The following is a 24824-nucleotide window of genomic DNA, read 5'->3' on the forward strand; positions in this document are numbered from 1 at the left end:
CGCCAAGGTCGCACTCTCTGTTAGTAGCATTAGGCTGCCCGGCCCAGTCGGGGCAGGGAGCGCGCGAACCTCTTCCTCCAGCACCACAGCTTGGCAGAGCACAGGCTTCCCTCGTGGAGGTGGTGGAAGCCGTGCAGCGGTGGGGCGGAAGATCCGCCTGCCAGGCTTTTTCGTACCTCTTGGGGCCAATCGAGGCAGTGCGTTCGGAAAACGCAAGTAGGACGTTCTTAGGTATCCTGCTCTGGGGCAGGCTGAAGAAGGCAACCTCGCGTCGCGCTGGGGGAAGTGGAGAAAACTACTTCCGGGCAGAGGGGCTGCGCTTCCGGGACTCGGGCTCTGGGCTGTCTGGCTCCGGCTGCAGCGGCCTTGACCGCGTCGCTTCCCACCGAACACTCTAGTGGGTCTCTGTGGGAACAGGCTGCATCCTCCTTTTTACGAAGTGATCCAAATGAAACGGAGTGGACTTTGGGACCCAAAGGCCGAGGACCAAGGTTGTACTTGGCTTGAGGGTAGGTCAGTAGTTTGAAACACGGTTGGTCCTCTTGTGTTGGGGTCACGGTGGCCGGTCAGCTCAAGTGCCCTAGTACCCCCCAAACAGCATGTACCCATCGTGCCTTGGTTATTCTTATGAATATTTTGGTTAAAATTGCTTCACTGTTTTATTTAAAGAAGTTATTTCAAAAAGAAGAGTTCATATATAAAAGGGTGGTATGATACTTTTTATATCAATGGATTGGATGTGAGAATTAAATGAAATAATACGTGTAGGCGGGTGTGGGGACACACATCTGTAATCCCAGCCACCCACGAGGCTGAGGCAGGAAGATCCCAAGTTCAAAGCCAGCTCGAACAATGTAGCGAGACAGTGGCTCAAAATAAAAAATAAGGACGGGAGATATAGCTCAGTGGTAAAACACCCCTGGGTTCAATCCTGAGTACCGCAAAACAAAAACACCCACCATGAAATTGCTTAGAATACTATCTGATGTTCCGCACGATGGTGCACGCCTGTAATCCCAGCGGCGGGAGGCTGAGGCAGGATTGTGAGTTCAAAGCCAACCTCAGCAATGGAGAGGCGCTAAGCAACTCAATGGGACCCTGTCTCTAAACAAAATACAAAAAAGACCTGGTGATGTGGCTCAGTGGTTGAGTGCCCCTGAGTTCAATCCCCGGTTACCCCCCAACACCCCCCAAAATTGTATCTGACAGTGATAAGAATTCATGAAGTATATAGTACTTAATTGTTATCACGATAAATGGGACAGTGCGTTCTAGGAAACACTGAATGTATGGTCCTTCAGAAGAGGTTAGAGGTTTTAGCTCTCTCTTCCAGGAAACTTTAGAAATTTCCAGAAGCTTCCTTCCTTTAAAAAAACAAAATTTTTAGCCTGATTGTCCTCAGGGGGTGAAGGTAGATAGTCCTCATAACCCAGTTCACCATTGGAAAGTCCTGTCAGTTTAATTACTTGGGTAGGGACTAAGAGTTGCCAGCAGGTGGCCCCAGAGCACTGTGATTGTGTTTGCCCTTTGGGTTCCCTAATTCGTTTTGTAAGGGCGTATTGAACACCTATCCCACATTGTGGAGCAGGGTTCCAGAGGATATTTGAATACTTGATGGTGTGGGCAGGAAACTCTGGCCTCAAGGAAAATTTAAGTGGTTTATTATTCTAGTCTTTCACAATATTTTACCTTTTACTGGATTCATTGTATATTCAACAAATATTTACTGGTCATTTATTCTGTTTGAAACATTGTTCAGAGGTTTGAAGTACATCAGCAAATAGGACAGAGATCTTTGCCTTCATGGAGCTTACATTCTAGTAGGCAGCAATAAAGATAACAAATTACATAGTATGTCATAAGTATTACAAAAAGAAAAAATAAAGATCAGAATGTATGGGGTTGGGGATGTTGAGATGGGCAGGTTACATTTTTAGATAGGGTAGTTAGGATAGGCCCCATTAGGAAGGCAAGATTTAAACAAAGATTCAAAAAAGAAATCAAGTTGGTCAAGCAGAAATCAAGAGGAAAAGTGTTCCAAATACTTGGAAAAAAATTGGAGGAGCAGTTACATTTACCTCTTTATAGATGAAGTAATTGAGGCTCAGGGAAGTGAAATGACTTGCTTAAGGTCTTTTAAGAGGTTGTTAATAAAGCTGGTCTAGTTTTATGTCTTCATTTACCAGATTATACTACCACTCTGATTGCCAAAGTGATAGAACTTTCTTGCAAACCTGCACAATGCACAACTTGCCAAGTGATGACTCATGTTATCTTGGCATACTTCCCCCCATTGGGTAGTACACAAACTGTCTATGATCTTTCTTTCTTTTTAATGTAAGGAATAATATTTATTTTGCTAAGTGCTGTGGAGGGTAGAAGTGAGGCATAAGACATGGCCCATTCCCTTAAAGGTCTAATGATCTATACATAAACATTTTTGACCTTCATCTCTTCTCTTCATTTTCCTCAAAATAAGCCCACAAATTAGTTTAGGATTAAGTCACATTCTTAAACTTGGTCATCCAGTTTTGGTTCCTAAGTTCCTGAATTTTTTCCCCAGGTTCCTTTTGCCTCCAGTCAATATCTGGACCCAATAGTTATCCCCAAGTCACAAGTCTGTTACCTCTACCCTGTCTTGGACCAGTCTATGAGACTGGCCTTATGCTTTTCTCTCTATTCCTCAATTAGATATCTCACCTGGATTCTTAATTCCCTTCTAGAGCTGTATAGTCACCTGTATTCTCCATTGTTGGTTTTTTTTTTTTTTTTTTTACTTGATTAGAGACTCTGCTCCTCCACTTGGAAATTGTCTCTCAGATACCTTGTCTTGTTACCTTCAAGCTGCCCCTCTGAGCCTGTGTCATTTCTCTCCACCTTTGGCTTTGAGGACTCTGGGATTGTGCCAGATTCCTTTCCCTTCTTGCCCACAGGTGCTATGAGGAGATTATGGTGCCATGTGTTAAAGTCCTGGGTTATTGCACATGTAAAATGGCTGCAAAGGACAGAACAGTGTATTTTTAGGTAATTAATTATCTGTGAACTAGTAGTTTAGAGGAGAGGAGAGCTTGGTAATCCTCAGTAGATGAGAATGAGGAAGGTGGGGCTACTTGGTCTGGAAGGATAAGTAGAAAGAAATATAGGTGTAGGGGATAGAACAGGTGGGAGTAAACTTGATATGGGCCAATGAGAAAAGTAGCCTAAAAGGAATGGAGAGGGTGTGTTTGGGAGTGTTGATGGTAAGATGATAGAGAGGCAGGGCTGGACTGGAACAGGGCCTGGAGTATCAGGTTGAGAAGTTTGCATTGCAGCATCATGAAATATTCTTAACTGGATGTTCCTGGGAATCTGACACGAAGGCATAATGACAGCATGTCAGGACCTGTATATCCACCTGCATATCTTGGAACATCTCAAATTTATTATGTCCTAAAATATCCCCACAAAAGAGGTTCCCTTGATAATTTTGTCACAGCATCCTCTTTCTTACTTATTGATGATTCGTTTATTCTCAGTCTTCTCTAGCATGAATATTCATAGAGGGCAACAACTTAGTCTGATTCCCTATTGAATACCCAGAATCCAGCACAGTATTGGATATATCTAATGCTCTAAAAGTGTTTTAGAATGAATGAATGCTCTAAACTAAGTTTATTTTTCCAAACCTGCTTTATTCTATCTTCTGAGTGCTTGAATTCTGTTAGTGCTAATGCCTCTGGAAACTCAGAAGTAAACCTTGATGAAGGTGTGAGCATAGAACCTGCTTGTTTCTGACTTTTACATGAAGATTATATTCCCACTGAAGGCTTGTTTTGTACTCCATTATGTAAAGAGAACACAATGTACCCTGTTGCAGTTTAGATGTAAAGACTGAAAAACATGAAATATAAACAGTGAGGTTTAGGGAGTAGGAAGTCATTGGGAGGCAAGGCTGTAGGGAAGTTGTAAATTATATGTTTCTAAACAAAACCATCATATTAGGTGACTTTCTAAGGGGGAGAATCACCTAATGGTTAAGAGGATAGGCCCTAGAGTTAGACTCTTAGGGTTCAAATCCTGCTCTGTAACTTACTAGCTATGTATCTTTGGGAAAGCTGCTAACTTCTCTGTTTTTCAGTTTTTTCATCTGTAATGAATGGGTAAGAATAGTACTTCATAGAGATGTGTGGGGATTAATACAAAGGAAGTCCTTAGAGCAATGCTAACACATAGTATATGCTTAATAAATATTTTTAACTATTAATATTTAATGGACCATTAAATATTAATGGACCATTAAATATTAATCTGTTCTGTTGCCATTTTAGGCTACTAATCAGATAGGCAGCTACACTTCATTAGGAAATGACCTTTGCAAAGTGTGACTGAGGGTGGTTTGAAGGGAAGTTGAAATTTGTTGAGTGATGACTGATTTCCTGCAGGAGATGGCAGTTGCTACAGAGGGAGGTACCAGGTGCAGATGGGATTATTTTTGGTAGACTATACACACAAATTCCCTAATACATTAAGAAGTGTTACTATTTGCAGGCCTACACAGAAATCTAAAAGAACTCTGCTCCTACCCTTTTGTAGGAGAAGGCAACCAAATCCGAAGCCTGGCAAAATTATGAATGTTGTTAGTGCCTTAACAAAGCCCTCCTCTTCTTTTCCATCCTCTCCTTACTGTTATCTCTCTCTCTGAACACAGTGGGACTTTTCATTCTAAAAGTGGTGTGTTGTTGAGGTAGAGCAGGAATGTTTGGTGATTTTTATCAAACTGGTTAACCATACAAAGTTACTTTCTATCCCGTGTCCCTCTGCCATTTTGGTCAGTTTGATTTCTTGATATCTCTGTCCTTCCAACAGAGAAAAGATGAATTTAATGGCAGTTATTTTATACTTTAGAATAATTTTATTTTGCTGAATATTGAGATACTTGGAAGTGAAATATTTTAGAGCTACAAAAACAACTGTGGCCAGGTATGTGTACTATGAAAAAAGTCCTATTATGAATGAAGTCCTTCCCAACCTCCATCTGGGCTTTACATGGGTATACTCTGAGGGTCTCAGTCCAAAGTGGGTGACCCATGAACAAAGATGTCAGCATTCTTCTTTTTAAATTCAAAAAGCAAGGTATAGGTGTGAGACATTAAAATTTGGAAGAAGATGCTATTGGGCAGAACATTTTTTTTTTTTTTTTTTTTCCGATTCCACCTCTATCCAGTATAGGAAAAAGACCACTTAAACAAGAGTGGAGGTGGGTTTAGAGAAAAAGTGGAGTAGTATATAGAGTGTGGCTGGTTCTATGCTCTTCCCTTGCCCCAGACTAAGTTGAAGAGTGGTGAAGGGTACATGACAAACCTTTCTATAAGTATGGAGATCTCAGAGCTGAGAGAACATGTGCCTCTTTTTCCTAGTATCACCAAGATGACTGCAAGCTTTGCAGAGAGGACCTTTAGTGGTATGGAGTAGAAAATGTGGTCTTGGCTTGAGTGTTAGAGAAATTCAAAGGATCTGAGTTTCTCTCAACCTTGAAGTAGTTTAAGAGGATATCTGAAAGTACCAACTATTATTGTTTCCATCTTAGATTCTTGTGTGTTTCCTTCTTCACATTCTGATCTAATCACTTTTCTAATCCTATCTTGATTTTTTTTTCTAATTCTATCTTTAAAAGGAGTTAAGGCTCAGCATATTGCATTTTCCTTGTTATATAGGTGCATTTTAGATTCTAAACCTCAAGTATCTTCCTGTGTGGGTGGCTCGCTATTGATCCCTGCAGAGCTGTTTTCCAGAATCAAAACCATTTCCTGAAACAGAGTCATCTCTTTACTCAAAATATTCTGAAATTTCTTTTATTTGCTCCCTTAGGTTATTCACTCTGGGCCAACTTGATTTCCCAAGATTGAATATTTTACTGATCATCTGAACCTTGGCTTTGTGACAGTATCCTTCAGCATTCCCTTCTCTTTGGTCCAGTTGACAGTTTTATTTTCAGTATAATATGGCCTTGGGTGTTGTTGCTGTTCTTGTTCTTGTTGTTCCTCCTCCTCCTCTTGCTTCTCTTCTTTTTTGTATGTTGCTAAATCTTCTTTCTCTTTTCTGTAGTTTTAGGTCAGTGAATTACAAAGAGTTTAAATAAGATTTTTAATGTATCTACCTCCTCACCTTAACTGAAATCATATTTTCCCTGAGTGACATTCCTTTTCAGCAGTTTTCAGGGCAGAGTACTTATTCTCCTTCCATTGTGTTGTAGCATGGAAATGGGCCAAGCATGCTTTCTTGCTTACCATTGTGACTTCTTTCAATGGCCACTCCTCAATTAATGCACATACATTCCACCTTCTTTCCATCCTCATTACCCTGCCTTGGCTAATCTCTTTGCTTTATAACTATATTCAGTGATGACTTTGGCAACTGTCTCTTCCTTTCCACCCTGGCTATTGTTATCATTCTGGAAAACTGAACAACCATGTGGTGATATATATGTATCCTTCATTTCTTACACTTAATTGATTTCAACCTCCATTATATTTTAGCTACCCATTAAATGGCCACACCCTGGACCTTGTCATCATGCATAACTGCTCCACCTCTGAAGCTGTGTACCCTGAATTTCCACTTATTGATCATATAACATAGCCTTCTAATATTCTATTCTTTAGTTCGTACTATATCTGTTATTAAGAGAGAAGCTTTGTTTTTATGTTGAGTAATTACATGCCTTCCATCCAGAATTAATAGTATTAAATATTTTGTCATATTTGCTTCAGTTTTATTAAAACAATTAAAATGAATAAAACATTATAGTTACTTTTACCTCTTTTGTTTTCTTACTCCCAAGTTCTAATCTCCTTTTCTCCTTCCTAGAAGCAGCTATCATTGTAATCAAGAGGATTATATATAGTAGTGCTTGGCACACTGTAAGCTTTTATATAAATGCAAGTATTATAAATAACTACTATTATCATAAAAGTACAAATTCCTTTAAGATATGAGATTAGGAGTAGAACTCATATGCATTTTAAAAACAAACCTATTCTTTATTTTGTCTCATATTTTTAAGTCTGTCAGTCTCCCTCTCTTCACTTCTTTCATATCTGTTTAGGATTCTGTTAGCACATTTTTAATATTATGGACCTCAGTCATGGTGCTTTGTGATGGTTGGGTCAGTAATGGGTAAGCATGTCAAAGAAGAAGAGCAAACCCAGTCATCTAAATCATTCCCCATGGCAGGCAGAAGAGACAAATTGGATTAAGGATGCAATGAGAGTGCTTATTCCTGCCAGGCACAGTGATTGTCTTTATCTAGGCACAGCTTGTAAGGTGTTTTGCTTCCCACTCCATCTTCTTTGGGAGGTGTCACAGATAATGATGGCGAATGGGCTAATCTCATTTTCTTCTTTTCAATCCCTTCTTCACCCAGTTCTTCCCTTCACCTGTGCTATTCCCATGCACACATTCCTTTAACCAGCAGACAAAATATTTATAGCTATTTATTGCTTATTATTTGCTGTCCTCCAACCACATTATCTTTATCTCATTCTTTTTAGTTATGTTTCAAAAAAATGTTCCTATATCCCTAATTCTTTCTTAGCATACTCTCTGCAGCCCCTTGTTCTATCAGAAATCTGATTTTCCTTGGATGATGCTGTTTTCCTTTTCTCTATGTAGCCTAGGTTTTCTGAATAGGTGAAGCCAGTGTGAGCTAGTGAAATTAATTGAGAATGAGTTTTTCATTTACTTTTAATTATTTAATTAAAATATTTTGTTTGCTCTTTTAAATATATATGACAATAGAGTATATTTTGACATATTATACATACATGGAATATAACTTCCCATTCTTGTGGTTGTATACAATGTGGAGTTACACTGGTGGTGTATTCATATATGAACATAGGAAAGTTCTGTCTGATTCATTCTACTGTCTTTCCTATTCCAATCCCCCTCCCTTCCCTCATTCCCTTTTTTTTCTAATTCAGTGAACTTCTATTCTCTTCCACCCTTACTGTGTATTAGCATCCGCCTATCAAAAAGAACATTTGGCCTTCGTTTTTTGGGGATTGGCTGATTTCACTTAGCATGATAGTCTCAAGTTCCACCCATTTACTGGCAAATGCCATAATTTCATTTTTCTTTATGACTGAGTATTATTCCATTGTGTATATATACCACATTTTCATCATCCATTCATTTGCTGAAGGGCATCAAGGTTTGTTCCATAGCTTGGTAATTGTGAATTGAGCTGCTGTAAACATTTATGTGGCTGTGTCACTGAGTATGCTGATTTTATGTCCTTTGGGTATATACTGAGGAGTGGAATGATTGGGTCAAATGGTGGTTCCATTCCAGGTTTTCTGAGGAATCTCCATACTGCTTTCCAGAGTGGCAGCATCACTTTATAGTCCCACCAGCAGCGTGTGTGTTTACCTTTTTCCCTACATTCTAACCAACATTGTTACTTGTATTCTTGATAATTGCCATTCTGACTGGAGTGAGATGGAATCTCAGTGTAGTTTTAATTTGCATTTCTCTAATTGCTAGAGATGTTGAACATTTTTTCATGTATTTGTGGACTTACCATATTTTTCTTCTGTGAAGTATCTGTTTAGTTCCTTTGCCCATTTATTGATTGGGTTATTTGTTTTTTTTTTTTTTTTTTTTTTTTTTTTTTTTTTGCTGTTAAGTTTTTTGAGTTCTTTATGTATCCTGGAGATTAATGCTGTATCTGAGGTACAGGTGGCAAAGATTTTCTCCCATTTTGTAACCTCTGTCCTCATGTTCTTCATTGTTTCCTTTGCTGTCAAGAAGCTTCTTAGTTTGCTACCATCCCATTTATTGATTCTTGATTTTACTTCTTGCACTTTAGGAATCTTGGTGAGGAAGTCAGTTCCTAAGACGACATGATGGAGAGTTAGGCCCACATTTTCTTCTATTAGGCACAGGCTCTCTGGTCTAATGCCTAGGTCTTCGATCGACTTTGAGTTGAGTTTTGTGCAGGGTGAGAGGTAGGGGTTTAATTTCATTTTGCTACATATGGATTTTCTGTTTCTTCAGCACCATTTTGGGGCTATTATTATTAAAGTTGCTGTTACTATTCATGTAAAAATCTTCATGTGGACATATGTTGACATTTTACCTAGGAATAGAATTGCTAGGTCAATTCTAAATAAAAGAAAGAAATAAAAAAGAGATAAAATTTTTATTTGGGGGATAGCAGAGCATTGCAATAGAAATGCACATGCTGTAGTAAACTATCAGTGTATTCAAGGAGGCTGAGGGCAAGGAGAAAATTTTAAAGGCAAAAATGAGGAGGATTATGTAAGATATTTTGGAACAACGGTGTTTGGCCACAGCATTAATAATAAGAGTGATGCCAGTACAAGATTGAGCATAAAGTTCCTGGGAAGATGTCCATGTAGAAGTGTTTTTTTGTGTAAGGTTGTGGTCTTGGTAGAGTCTTTGTGATAGTTACACTTAGGCATACGTGTGTGAAAACCCTTTCTTCATATCCTGGCTTTTCAAAAAATTTTTTTCTCACATTTTTTGATTGGAGCATCATAGTTGTACATAATGGTGGGATTTGTTATTACATATTAGTATATGCACACAATATAACAATATGATTTGGCCAATGTGCCTCCCCAGTACTTTCCCCCTCCGTCCTCTTCTCCCACGTCACTGGTTCCCTTCCTCTATTCTGTTGATCTCTCTTTGCTTTTCATGTGATTATCTCCCACCATTCTTTCCTTTTTTTCCTCTTGAATTTGAGAGAAAACATATGACCCTTGATCTTCTGAGTTTGATTTATTTCACTTAACATAATGGTCTCAAGTTCCATTTTCCTGCAAATGATTTAATTTCATATTTCTTTATGATTGAATAAACCTCCATTGTGTATGTATATCCCATTTTCTTTATCGATTCATCTGTTGATGGACACTTAGGCCATTTCCATAGTTTGGCTATTGTGAATTGTGCTGCTCTACATGGGTATGCTTATATTGTTATAGAATGCTGACTTTAATTCTTTAGGATAAATACTGAAGGATGGTATAACTGGTCACATAGTGGTCCCATGCCTAGTCTTTTGAGGAACCTGCATATTGATTTCCATAGTGGTTGTATTAACTTACAGTCCCAACAAGAGTGTAAAAGTGTTCCTTTTTCTCCACATCCTCTGCAGCATTTATTATTATTTGTATTGTTAATGACTGCCATTCTGATTGGTATGAGATGAAATCTCAGTGTAGTTTTGATTTGCATTACCCTAATTGCTAATAATGTTGGCCATTTGTCTTCATATATTTGTTGGCTAGTTGTATTTCTTCTGAGAAGTGTCTGTTTAATTAATTTACCCATTTATTAATTTTTTTGTGGTTCTAAGCTTTTTGAGTTCTTTATATATTATAGATATTAATCTGTGAGAAGAGTAGCTAGAAAAGATTTTGTCCTGTTCTGTAGGTTCTCTCTTTACGTTCTTGTTTCCTTTACTTTGCAGAAACTTTTTAATTAGATGCCACCCCATTTATTAAGTCTTGGTATTATTTCCTGAGCTCTATCGGTCCTATTGAGAAGGTCATTGCCTGTGCCTATATGCTGAAGCATTGACTCTACATTTTCTTCCAAGAGTTGCATGGTTTCTGACCTAATTTTTAGGTCTTTGATCTATTTTGAGTTGATTTTTGTGCAGGGCAAGAGATAAGGGTCTAGTCTCATTCTTCCATATATAGATAACCAGTTTTTCCAGCACCATCTGTTAAAGAGGCTGTCTTTTCTCCAATAAATGTTTCTGGCACCTTTATCAAGGGTCAGATCACTGTAGATGTGTGGGTTTGTCTCTGTCTTCTATTCTGTATCATTAATCTGTGTCTATTTTTATGCTAGTACCATTCAGTTTTGGTTACTGTATCTTTTTTGTATAATTTGAAGTCAGGTATTATGAGGCCTCCAGCATTGCTTTTTGGACTTAGAATTGCTATGGCTATTCTGGTCTTTTATTCTTCCAAGTGAATTTTATGACTTTTTTCTAGTTTTGTGAAGAATGTCATTGATACTTTGATAGGGATTGCACTGAATCTGTATATTACCTTTGGTAGTGTGCCATTTAACAATATTAATTCTGCTTCTCCATGAGCATAGGAGGTCTTTCCATCTTGTGTCTTCTTCAATTTCTTTCTTCAATTGTTCTACAGTTTTTATTTTAGAGGTCTTTTACCTCCTTGTTAGATTTATTCCTAGGTATTTTTTTTAAAGCTATTACAAATGGAATTGTTTCCTGCATTCTTCCCCAGCAGATTAATTGTTGGTATATAGGAAAGCTATTGATGTTTGTATGTTGATTTTGTAACCTGCTACTTTTCTGAATTTGCTTATTAGCTCTAGCAGTCTTTTGGTGGAGTGTTTTTTGGATCATCTCAGTATAGGATTGTGCCATCTGCAAATAGTGCTAATTTGACTTCTTCCTATTCTATTTTTATCCCTTTTATTTAATTCTGTTGCTTAATTGTTCTGGCTAGAATTTCTAGCACTGTATTAAATAGGAGTGGTGAGACTAGACATCCTTGTCTTGTTCCAGATTTTAAAGATAATGCTTTCAGTTTTTCCCCGCTTACTGTATGGTTGACTTTGGTTTTTTTCTTGTGTGTGTGTATAGACTTTATGACATATGTTGAGGTAGGTTCCTTCTATCCCTAGTTTTTTTCAGTGTTTATTTTATGAATGGGTGCTGATTTTTTTCAAAGGTTTTCTCTGCATCTATGATGATTTAGTGATTTTTGTCCTTAATTCTATTTATGGGCCGAATTACATTTATTGATTTTTGTATGTTAAACCTTCCTTGCATCTCTGGATAAAACCAACTTGGTCATGATGTACAGTCTTCCTACTGTCTAGTTGAATGGGTTTGCTAATATTTTATTAAGGATTTTTGCATCTATGTTCATCAGGAATATTACTATGTAGCTTGCTTTCTTTGATTTGTCCTTACCTGGTTTTGTTATCAGTGTGATACTGGCTTCGTATAATCAATATCTGGAAGTGTTCCATCCCTTTCAGTTTTATGGAATAATTTCAGGAGCATTGACATTTTTTTTTAAAGATTTGGTGGAACTCAGAATCCATCTGGTCTTCGTCTTTTCTTTGTTGGAAGGCTTTTTTTTTTATTATTATAGTTTCTATCTCATTTCTAGTTATTGGTCTGCTTAGATTTTCTGTGTCCTCAAGATTCAATTTTGGTAGGTTGTATGTATCTAGAAATGTATACATTTCTTCTATGTTTCCCAATTTGAGTATTATATTTTTAAAATAATCCCTAATGATTTGTTGGATTTCTGTGATGCCTGTGGGGATTTATTCTTTTCCATTTCTAATTTTATTAATTTGGGTCTTTTCTTTTGGGTAATTTGGCTAAGGGCTTATCAATTTATCTTTTCAAAGAAACAACTCTTCATTTCCTTGATCCTTTGTACTTTTTAAAATCTTAATTTCACTGTGGTTCTTATCTTTCTTTCCTTTAACTTTATTTAGAATTGGTTTATTCTTTCTCAAAGGGCATTGAGATGCATCTTTAAGTTGTTTATTTGGGATCTTTCTGATTTTTTTTATGTAGGCACTCTTAAATATAAGCTTTTTTTAGAGCCACATTCATAGTGTTCCAAAGATTCTGATATGTTGTATCACTATTCTCATTTAAATCTAAGAATTTTTAAATTTCTGTCTTGATTTTTTTTCTATCACCCATTCATCATTCAAAAGTCTTGTTTAATCTCCATGTGTTTACATGTTTTTTCTTTTTTTTTGGTGTTGATTTCTCATTTCATTCCATTTTGATATGAAAAGATTCAAGGAATTTTATCAATTTTTTTTGTATTTCTTAAGAGTTGCCTTGTGGCCTAAAATATGGCCTATTTTGGAGAATATACCAGGAGTTGCTGAGAAGAAAGTGTATTCAGCTGATGCTGGATGAAATAGTCTATAGATATCTGTTGAGTACATTTGATTTGTAATATTTTTTGGATCTGAAGAGTCTTTACTGAGTTTATATCTGGATGAGCTATCTAATGGTGAGGGTAGTGTGTTGAAATCTCCTAGTATTATTGTACTGGGATCTGTTAGAGGTTTTAATTCAGGGAGTGTCTCTTTTAAGTAATTAGTTGCACCCACATTTGGGGTATAAATATTTATTATCATTATTATAATTATATATTCTTGTTGGATTGTTCCTTTTTCCAGTATGTCTCTTCTGATTAATTTTGATTTGAAGTCTGCTTTGTCAGATATGAGAGTAACTACTCCTGCTTGTTTTTGGGCTCCATTTTCATGTATATTAGTTTCCATGCTTTCACTTTCAGCCTGTGTCTGTCTTTGCCTGTAACGGGAATCTCTTACAAATGCCATGTAGTTGGGTCTAGTTTTTAAATTCATCCTGTCAGCCTGTGTTTTAATTGGAGAGTTGAGACCATTTACATTCAGTGTTATTATGGACACATTTAATAATTCCTGCCATTTTGATTTATTTCTAATTTTTAACTTGGTCCTATTTCTCATTTGCTTAATTACTCTTCAAGTGAGTTTTATTAATTTGTGATCTCTGAGGTTTATTTTTTCTGTGTGGAGTATTTCTTTAAGTTCTATATACCAGCTTAGTATTCATGAATTCTTTTAGTTTCTACTTAGCTTGGAAGGTTTTTGTTTTTTCATTGATTTTGAAGGGTAGCTTTGCTGGTTAGAGCAAACTTGGTTGACAGTAATTTTCCTTCAGAACTTGATACACATCATTCCAAGTCCTCCTGGATGTTATGAGTTGTGCTGAGATAAGAAGTAATTCTGATTGGCTTGTCTCTAAATGTGACTTCTTGTTTTTCTCTTGAGGCTTTTAAAACTCTATTCTTGTTCTGTATGTTAGGCATTTTATTTATAATATGTTGTAGAGTTGTTTTTTTTTTTTTTAAATCTTGTCTCTTTGGGGTTCTGAGTGCATCCTCTGAACCCCAAATCTGGATTTCTGTCTCATTTTCAAGATTTGGAAAATTTTCTGTTACTATTTCCCTGAAAAGGTTGTTCATTCCATTAACCTGCATCTCACAACCTTCCTCAATTTCACTGATTCTTAAGTTTGGTCTCTTAATGTCCTAGAGTTCTTGTATATTCCTGATCATGGTTATTTCCTTTGTTTTCTTTTATACTATCTGAATGTTTAAGGCTGGCCACTTTGGCCTCCACTCTGTGTTTATCATGGTCTACTTTATTAGAGAGACTTTCAACTAAACGTTTTATTTGATTTATTGTGTCTTTCATTTCCAAGATTTTTGTTTGGTTCTTTGTCAATATCTCTATCTTCTTTATCAAATTTCCCACTCATATCCTGTACTGACTTCCTTAATTCATTCAGTTGGTTTTTTTGTATTCTCTTGGAATTCACTGATCATTTTTATAATCATTCTCTTGACTTTTTTTGTTCACATAAATATCTTTGGGGTCAGTTGCTGGTGAATTATGAACTTTAGGAGGTGTTGTGGTACCTTAGTTTTTCATATTTCTTGTATTCCTTTGGTAAGTTTTGTGAATTTACTGGGATGGATTTTTCTTCCCCTCTTAGGTTTGGACTTTTTTTAGGGAACAACCTTCTCTTGCCAAAGTATCCTAAAGTGATCTAGGTTGAGACCCCTTGTAGGTGTGATATCCACAGCCTTTAAGTTAATTCTCTGTCCTATTGCTATAGTAGAGAACATCCATGGGTGGGACCTGTGGGCCGAACACTAGCCATTCCTACTTGTGACCTCAGTGTTGTATTGGCTATTTGTCACTTCTGTTCTTATATTAAAGTATAGCTGAAGTTTAAATTTCATTAATTTGGGTGTAAAGCAAGATTTGCTATCTCTTGCCCGAGTTTAGTACAGTAGCAGAGTCTTTACCCTGTGAAGTTATAGTGTCCCTGCAGGTTCCCAGTACCACACAGGATAGGGAGGAACAATCAGTAGTAAGAACAAATGCAAACAACATACAATATTAAAATAAATATCCAGTTCCTACTATGACATCTGTAACATTAAGTACCACAGAAAACAAGAATGGTGGGGTCAGCAATTGTCAGCAACAAGGACTATAAATAATCATGAACTCGATCTGCCTTTGAAGCAAATAACAGGTATCAAATACATCATCCAGAGCAGTAATAAATGAAACAACATGAATGGTGGAGGATGGAGTTATAGAAACCAATTAGTTCTAAAAGATGTTAAAAGTATAGTTAAGAGAAATGAAAATGTGATAGGAAGGTAGGAGAGCATTTACAATGTTCAGAAAGTAAGTAGAGAGAATGCAGAAGAGATGTAGCAGGTGATGTTTTTAAGGAAGGAGAAGAAAAAATAGGAAAAACAAAGTAAAGGGAGAGAGAGAAAGAACAAGAGTATTTCACTGTTAGAAGGGAAAGAAAGAAGAGAAAGAGAAACAAGAAAACCAAACCAAACCTAACCTAACCAAATTACTCAACTTAAAAGAAGAATTAAATTCTGGCATTTGCTGGTAAATGGATGGAGTTAGAGAATACTATGCTAAGTGAAAGAAGCCAAACACCCAAAACCAAAGGCTGAATGTTTTCTCTGATATGCCAATGCTAATTCAAAATAAGCGGGGTGGATAGGGAAGAATAGAGTTACTTTATATTAGGTAGAAGGGTGTGAAGGGGAGAAGGAAGGGTTATGGGGGGAGGAATGATAGTACAATGAAACACATCATTATTACCTCATGTACATATATGAATGCATGACTGATGTGATCATATAATGTGTATAATCAGAAAAATGAGAGATTACACTCCATTTATGTGTGATCTATCAAAATGTATAAATGCATTCTATTGTCATGTACAAAAGATTAGGACAAATAAAAAAATAAAAAAAAATTAAACTAAAGCCCCTAACTTTCAAAAGACAAAGGAAAAAACACATCCAAAAGATGCCAAAAATGAGAAAAAAGTAAACAAATATGTGTATGTACATATGATGTCTATGAACCAATCAGCACAGCAAGAACACACACAAAACAAAAACAATGCTCCCCCCACCAATAAAATAAGTATTCTTTTTTTTTAGGCATATAAACTATTTATTAACAGAAAAGGCATACCGACTCATTTCTTCTTGGACACACCCACGGTATGGCCGTGGAGCCCAGTGGTCTTAATGTGCTGGCCTCGGTTGCGAAAGCCCTAGAAGTAGTGTGGCCCGCTATGAGCCCTAATCTTCTTCAGTCACTCCAGGTCCTCCCAGAGCTTATTGTCTAGACCATTGGTCAGAACCTGGCTGTATTTTTCATCCTTTACATCCTGTTCAAGAACCAGTCTGGGATCTGCATTATGATCACTCAACCTCAGTGAGTTCTGCCCTTTTGGTGAGGTCAATGTCTGCTTTCCTCAACACCACATGAGCATATCTTTGCCCCACACCCTTAATGGCAGTGATGGCAAAGGTTATTTTCCGCTGCCCATTGATGTTTGTGTTCAGTACTTGCAAAATGTGCTGGAACTTCTCAGGAATCACTAGAGACATGGTGACAGCTGAGTGGTAGTGTGTAGGCCTCCTGTGGAAGAGCACATATTCTTAATAAAAGAGAAGGAATTTTCTCCACTGAGGTGGTCAAGATAGTTGATGGTAATGGCTGTTTACTGCTTATGCACAACTGTCCTTCTTTTTCTTTCTTCTTAGAGAGAGAATGAGCAAGGACTAGAATTGTTAACCCCTTTTTGTGTTGGTCACTGAGCTGCCAGTTGGAGTGACCTGAGACTGCAGCTGGTTGAAATAGTTTTCAGCTTTCCTTCTCTCCAGTATAAGGTAGGAAGGAGTGGGAAGTACTATCAGTTGGTGTTTTGTTTGCACAGACCAGGTCAATACACTCCCAGTGTGTGGCTGCTGCAGACTTCGATGAGGGGAATTCTAGCCTTAGGGTCTTTGTTGGGTAGTAGCTGCTCTGGAGAGATTAGATCAGCACACCTTTAGGGTTCAAAATTTGCCAATCTCTGTTGGAAGTCTCCCAGGACTTTCATACATGGGACAGGAGAGCCAATCTTCCATACAGTCTGCTGCCTGCAAACACAGCCCTCCTACGCTCAGTTCCTGAGACTATTTACTCTTGCCTTTGTAGATTCCTAACCCTCATCAGATGGTCACACCAGACTTAAAGGAAAAGCTGAGTTAGGCTCCCTTTCTTTTTTATGACTTGAGTATCTATAGGTACAGTCTTCTTTGTGCCTGTTTCACTTATGTTCTGCTAGGTACACTACACAGTAGGCACTTGCTTGAGCAGTATGGCAGTATTTTCTCTCATCTCCTAGGCTTCTCAGCAGCAAACTGTAGTATGGTTACCTCGAGACGACTGCCACCTTAGCTCTTCACTTGCCAGTTGAGAAATACAGAGCACTGTTCAAACACCAGTTTGTAACCTCTGGAATAGCTAAGTTCAGTCTGCTTTTCTGATCTCTAGTTTTTTTCATACCAAATCTGTTCATTGTGTTTCTCTGCATTATCCCTCTCCTGTGTGGTGAACCAGGATCCCTACTGCTGCTACTGCTGCCACTGTCTTGGTTCTGATATACTTTCTTTGTTTAATGCACCTGAGTTTCTGAGTCTCTATGACACTCTGACTGTCTAATATTGAATTTTAGTGAAATCCCTCTGTATCCCACCTCATAGTGAAACAGTACTCCTGCTTAAATATCATGCCACAGAACAACTAGGAATGCAGTCTCTTCCTCTAATCTGCCATCCCTAATGTCCAACTTCCTGGCTTTTTAAATTTACTTTTTGTCAGAGTTAACACAAATGACCCCATTTTGATTCTCACAACTTCCATGAAAGTATATTTAACTTTATAAGAAATTGCCAAGCTATTTTCCAAAGCAGCTATATCATTTTACTTCCCCCAGCAGTACCAATATTTGAAATTGCCAATGTTTTTAATTTTAACAGTTCTGATGGATGTGTAATAATACCTCTTTGTTTTAATTTTGCATTTCCCTGATAACTGATGACATGTAATTTTTTTTCATGTGCTTATTGGCCATTTGTACATCTACTCTGTCTGTTTTAGTGAGTATTTTCGCCGCTGGGACAAAGACCTGACAAGAACAATTAGAGGAGGAAAGTTTATTTTGTGGCTTATGGTTTCAGAGGTCTCAGTGCATAGATGGGTGACTCTATTCTTTAGGGCTTGAGATGAGGCTGAACATCGTGGCAGAAGTGTGTGGTGGAGGCACAGGACATGACTCAGGACATGATGATCAGGAAGTAGAGAGGGATTTTAAGCTCAGCTCATCAAATATATACCCCAAAGGCATGCCCTCAATGACCCACCTCCTCCAGCCACAGCCTACCAACCTACAGTTACCACTCAGTTAATCCCTATTAGGGGATTGATTCACTTATTGGGTTAAGGCTTTCATAACCCAGTCACTTCACCTCTAAACCTTCTTGTGTTATATCACACATGAACTTTTGGGGAATACCTTAAATCTATACCATAATGATGTCTTTTCAAATTTTTTGCACTTTTAGAGGGAGATGCTGGGGATTGAACCCAAGGGTTTAAACCCAAGGCTTTACCACAGAGCTACCTCTCCAACCCTTTTATTTTTTTTTATTTTGAGACAGGGTCTTGCTAAGTGCTGAGAGTGGCCTAAACTTGTGATACTCCTGTCTCAGCCTTCTGAGTTGCTAGAATTACAGGTGAGTGCCACTGCACCTGGCTCTTCTGACCATTGTAATTTTTTCTAGCTTTATTGGGGTATAAAAGTGATAAATTAAAGTTTTATGTGTTGTCTGGTATAATGTTTTGATAAATGTATATGTTTTGAAGTGATTACCACAATCAAGCTAATTTGATTACTGTTTTTTGACATGAGAACATTTAAGATCTCTTAGCAAATTTCAAGATAAAATATATTACCATTCAATATAATCATGATATTGGATATTAGGTCTCCAGAACTTATTCATCTTATAACTGAAAGTTTATAGTCTTTGACCAGTATATTCTATTTCTCCTGCCCCCTGACTCCTGGTAATCACCCTTCTATTTTTTGTTTCTGTGAGTTTGACTTTTTAAGATTTGAATTGTGAGATCATGTAGTAATTGTCTTTCTGTATCTATCTTACTTCACTCAGCATAATGTTCTCCAGGTTCAACAATTTGCAAAATGGCAGGAGTTCCTTCTTTTTAAAGACTAAATAATATTCCATAAAGTACCTCATTTTCTTTATCCATTCATTCATCAGTTATCAATTAGGTTTTTTCCATATTGTGGCTGTTACGAATAATGCTGCAGTGAACTTGGGAGTGCAAATGTGTTTTCAAGGGAGTGATTTTATTTCTTTTGTATATATACCCAGAAGTGGGATTGCTGGATCACATATGTAATAATTCCATTCTTAATTTTTTGAGAAACCTTCATACTATTTTCTGTAATGGCTGTACTGATGTAAATTCCCACAACAGTGCATTAAATTTCCCTTTTTCCCACATCTTCACCAGCATTTTTATCTTTTGACTTTTTAACATCAGCCATCCTAACAGCTTGAGGTGATACATTATTGTAGTTTAGATTTTCATTTCTCTGGTGATTACTGATATCAAGTACCTTTTCATGTACCTGTTGATTATTTTCTGTTGTGCTTTGGAAAAGTATCTATTTAGGTTTTATAGCATTTTAAAATTATTTGTTTATTTCCTTTCTATTGGGTTGTTACTTATATATTTTGAATATTTACCCTTTATTGTATATATGTTTTTATAAATAGCTCTCCCATTCTGTAGGGGTTTTTTTCTTATTGTTTCCTTTGCTGTGAAGAAACTTTTCAGTTTGATGTAATCTTACCTATTTATTTTAGTTCTGATGCCTATATCATATCCATAAAATCATTGCCCAAAATAATGCTAAGGCCTTTTGCCCATTTTCAAATTAAATTGTCAGTCTTACTGAGATTTAAAAACTCTTCATATATTCTGAGTTGTTTGTGAATGATAGGACCTCAGGAAATAGTTATTCTTGTTAGTTTTTAATTTGACCACTTGTTTGAGAGAAATGAAATGAAGTAGCGATGAGACAAAACTCAGTATTTGATCACTATTTATGTAAAGTTAATTTTAATGTAATGCAATCATTTGAATCTAAAGACTTGAAACAAACACATTACAGTCAAACCAAGGAACTATATATAACAGTGACAGCCTTCCTTTCCAGTTGGGTATTGATGATATTTCCCTACATGGAAAGGATAGTAAACTATAGGAGGAATTGTATTTCCATCTTATAGAACCTCTAAAGTTTTCCAATTCAGAGCAACTTCACAGAAATAGGAGCCAAGATCTTTCTTGCTGAAACCATTTAAAGCCTACATTTGGATCTTTTGATTCTGACCTGAACCATCTCTACTCTTTAAGAAATAATGCTCTTGCTGGGCACAGTGGCCCATGCCTGAAATTCCTTCTACTGGGGAGGCTGAGGCAGGAGGATCACAAGTTTGAGGCTGGCTTAGCAAGATCCTGTCTCAAAATAAAATTTTTAAAAGTTGGGATGGGAGAGAATCTGGGGATGTAGCTCAATGGTAGAGAGCTTGCATAGCATGTGTGAGACCCTGTGTTCAATCCCAAGTACCATTAAACAAAATTATACTTGCTTGTTGGCTAGGGAGAAGAATTTGAAGCAACTTTTTAATGCCACTAGTTAGTGCTGATCAAAGGTATTACCAGAAATAGGGGTTTGTTGGTTTTTGAGAAACAAAGAAACCACTCAGGCTACATCTTTGGTTTAGGTCTTTTGTGTTTCTGCTGCCATCCAATGTAGGTCACAGCAAAAATTAGAGTACATGTTGCTGTAAGAGAAAGCTTTGGCTCCAGGACTAGTAATGCATTTGTAATATATAACTTTATAAATCTACAAGCTTTGTTTTGGAATCACCTCTAATTAAATAATGACCTCTTTAAAAAGACACCTTAACTAAATCCCATACTCTTTAAATACTTTGCTTTATTCTTCTAAATTTAGCCCCCAACATTAATAATTTATTCAACTTAATATTTCCTAACAGAGTACCCCAAATACCCTACATTCTTTGGAAGGAATCCAGTAATAAGGAAGAGAGTACATTATAGCTTTAAGAGAAAAGAATAGGAACAGATATATCTACTTTGAGAAAGAAATTTCATGATGAATTACTTATCTGCAAGTTTTTCATTTCTTGAATTGCTATTTCAGTTAATTTAACTTATTTTTACTATTCATTTCTAGAATTAGCACTTCAGCTCTTGGACATATTCATAGAGTGGAGTGCTACTATTAAAACTATTGGAACTTGAACCCACACTTCCCTCTCCATAGATACCTCCTCTTCCTCTTTGATAGTTGTAACTACCTTGTCTGTTGTCCTCATTGCAAAATGGCAGTATATTGGTAGTATTGGATCTAGACTGTCCATAACAGGGTGTAACTTGTCCAAAGGTACAACCTGAGGAACTTTCTGCTTGTCTGTAATTGTTTCTTGATTGTCCTTCATTATAATTTGAATGGTTACAGCTTGATTCACACTGGTTTCCACATCTCCCTTGTGATTCATGTTGTTCATAACTAGAACACTGACTGGGTCCAGAGCTACATGATCCAGACCTAGATGTGTGACATGATCCAGACCCATATTGTTCAGAGCTGCAACTCTGACCTGAGCCAGACCCAAATTGGCTGTGGCTAGAATAATGACTTGAGGCAGATCCCTGTTGGCCATAGTTAGAAGACTGATTTGAACCACACCCATTTTGACCATACCTGGAAGATTGACTTGAGCTGGACCAAGGTTGGCCATGGCATGATGACTGTCCATAGCCAGAAGTTTGACCTAAGCCAGATCCATTCTGACTAAAGCCAGAAGACCATCCTGAACAAGATTCATGTTCACCAAAGCCAGAAAATTCTCCTGAACCAGATTCTTGTTGCCCCAAATTGGAAGACTGACTTGATCCAGACCCATGCTGAAAGCCATAAGACTGACCTGAGCCAGACCTATGTTGACCAAAACCAGAAGACTCTCTTGAACCAGACCCATGTTGCCTATGACTAGAAGACTGGCCTGATCCAGATCTAGGATCATAGCTAGGAGACTGACTTAAACCAGATCCATGCTGACCATAACTGGAAGACTGGCCTGAGTTGGATCCATACTGACCACAGCATGAGGACTGTCCTGATGTTGAACCATGTTGTCCGTAGCCAGAGGATTGACCTATGCCTGATCCATGCTGACTAAAGCCAGGTGACCCCATGGAACCAGATTCATGTTGACCGAAGCCAGAAACCTCTCTGGAGCCAGAACCATATTGCTGTTGGTTAGAACACTGGCCAGATCCAGACCAATGTTGACTATGACTAGAATACTGACTGGAACCAGACCTCGAGCCACCATACCTAGAAGGCTGATTTGAACCAGACCAGTGTTGATCATACCAGGAAGACTGACCTGAGCTGGATTCATGTGGGCCACAGCTTGATGATTGTCCTGATGAAGAACCATGTTGTCCATAATTGGAGGATTGACTTAAGCCAGATCCATGATGACTAAAGCCAGAAGTCTCTCCTGATTCAGACCCATATTGACCAAAGCCAGAAGACTGACTGAATCCAGACCCATGTTGGCTACAGCTGGAAGACTGACCTGAGCCAGACCCATGCTGACCATAGTTAGAAGACTGACCTAAGCTTGATCCATGCTGATTAAAGCCAGAAGATTCCTCTGAGCTAGACCTATGTTGACCACAAACAGATGATTCTCTTGAACCAGAACCATGTTGCCTGTGGTTAGAATACTGTCCAGATCCAGACCTCTGTCTGTGGTAGCTAGAAGACTGACCTGAATGAGAGCCATGTTGACCATAGCTGGAAGACTGACCTGTAGTGGACCCATGTTGGCCACAGCTTGATGACTGTCCTAATGATGAACCATACTGTCCACTACTTGAGGATTGACCCAAGCCAGATCCATGCTGATTAAAGCCAGAAGACTCTCCTGATGCAGAAGACTGACTGAATCCAGATCCATGTTGACTATGGCTATAAGAATGACCTGAGCCAGACCTATATCCACCATAAGTAGAAGACTGACCTGATCCAGACTCATGTGGACCATAGCGAGGAGACTGACCTAAGCTTGATCCATGCTGACTAGAGCTGGAAGACTCTCTTGATCCAGACCTATGATGAACAAAACCAGATGAATGTCTTGAACCAGACCCATATTGCCTGCGGCTAGAAGACTGGCCTGATCTAGAACTGTGTTGACCACAACTAGAAGACTGACCTGAACCAGATTCACACTGACCATAAGTGGAAGACTGACCAGAGCTGGGCCCTTGTTGACCACAAGTGGATGACTGTCCTGATGATGATGAACCATATTGCCCGCTACCAGATTGATTTAAACCAGATCCATGGTGACTTAAGCCAGAAGTCTCTCCTGAGCCAGATCCATATGAACCAAAACTAGATGATTCTCCTGAACTAGAGCCAGGTTGGCCATACCTAGATGACTGACCAGAACCAGACCCATGTTGCCTGTGTCTAGAATATTGGCCTGATCCAGAATTCTGTCGACCATAGCTGGAAGACTGACTTGTGCTAGAACCATATTGGCCAGAGCTGGATGACTGACCTGATGATGAACCATATTGTCTGCTATTAGAATGACCTAAGCCAGATCCATGCTCATTAAAGCTAGAAGACTCTCTAGAGCCAGACCCATGCTGACCAAAGCTAGAAGACTCTCCTGAACCAGATCCATATTGACCAAAACCTGAAAACTCTCTTGAACCTGATCTGTGTTGCCTGCAGCTAGAAGACTGACGTGAACCAGACACAGGCTGTCCATAGCTGGAAGACCAATGTGAACTGGACCCATGTTGGCCACAGCTTGAAGACTGTCCTGACGATGAGCCATGTTGTCCACTACTAGAGGATGGACCTAAGCCAGATCCATGCTGATGAAAGCTAGATGACTCTCCTGAGCCAGACCCTTGTCCAAAACTAGAAGATTCTCTAGAACTAGATCTATGTTGTCTGTACCTTGAAGACAGCCCTGAACCAGAACCATGTTGCCTGTGGCTATAAGACTGACTTGATCCAGATCTATGCTGGTTATAGCTAGATTGACTGGAACCAGACCCAAGTTGGCCAGAGTTGGAAGACTGACCTGAGTTAGACCCACGTTGGCCACAGCTTGATGACTGTCCTGATGATGAGCCATGTTGTCCACTACTAGAGGATTGGCCTAAACCAGATCCCTGGTGACTAAAGCCAGAAGTCTCTCCTGAGCCAGACCCATGTTGACCAAAGCTAGAAGACTCTCTTGACCCAGACCCATGTTGACCCAAACCAGATGACTCTCTTGAACTAGACCTGTGTCGCCTGTGACTGGAAGACTGACCTGAACCAGACCCATGCTGTCCATAGCTGGAAGACTGACCTGAACCAGACCCATGCTGGCCATAGCTGGAAGATAGACCTGAGCTGGACCCATGTTGGCCACAGCTTGATGACTGTCCTGATGATGAGCCATGTTGTCCATAGCTGGAAGACTGACCTGAGCTAGACCCATGTTGGCCACCTCTAGAGGATTGGCCGAACCCAGATCCCTGGTGACTAAAGCCAGAAGTCTCTCCTGAGCCCGACCCATGTTGACCAAAGCTAGAAGACTCTCTTGACCCAGACTCATGTTGACCCAAACCAGATGACTCTCTTGAACTAGACCTGTGTCGCCTGTGACTAGAAGACTGACCTGAACCAGACCCATGCTGTCCATAGCTGGAAG

General features: G+C 38.4%; 1 protein-coding gene, 1 long non-coding RNA gene and 1 pseudogene across 3 annotated transcripts; 1 reads left to right on the forward strand and 2 right to left on the reverse strand.

The window, feature by feature from the left end:
* Positions 1 to 94: 94 nt before the first annotated feature.
* LOC306671007 lies at positions 95 to 18771 on the forward strand. Its single transcript, XR_013766560.1, has 3 exons — positions 95 to 520; positions 16686 to 16811; positions 18627 to 18771. It is a non-coding gene; the product is annotated as an uncharacterized lncRNA (long non-coding RNA).
* LOC306658254 (small ribosomal subunit protein uS13-like) lies at positions 16084 to 16554 on the reverse strand (annotated as a pseudogene). The gene has a single exon. The product of its transcript is annotated as a small ribosomal subunit protein uS13-like (transcript).
* A 1119-nt stretch (positions 18772 to 19890) lies between the features above and the next one.
* Positions 19891 to 24557, reverse strand: LOC306639723 (uncharacterized protein). Its single transcript, XM_079103491.1, has 2 exons — positions 24519 to 24557; positions 19891 to 24479 (listed from the first exon to the last, which is right to left on the reverse strand). Exon 2 carries the CDS (start codon positions 22285 to 22287, stop codon positions 21265 to 21267), a length of 1023 nt encoding a protein of 340 aa, XP_078959617.1. The 5' UTR covers positions 22288 to 24479; positions 24519 to 24557; the 3' UTR covers positions 19891 to 21264.
* Between the last annotated feature and the right edge of the window lie 267 nt (positions 24558 to 24824).

The sequence above is a fragment of the Sciurus vulgaris genome (genome assembly GCF_902686455.1).
Source record: "Sciurus vulgaris genome assembly, chromosome: 1".
NCBI classification, from domain to species: Eukaryota; Metazoa; Chordata; class Mammalia; order Rodentia; family Sciuridae; genus Sciurus; species Sciurus vulgaris.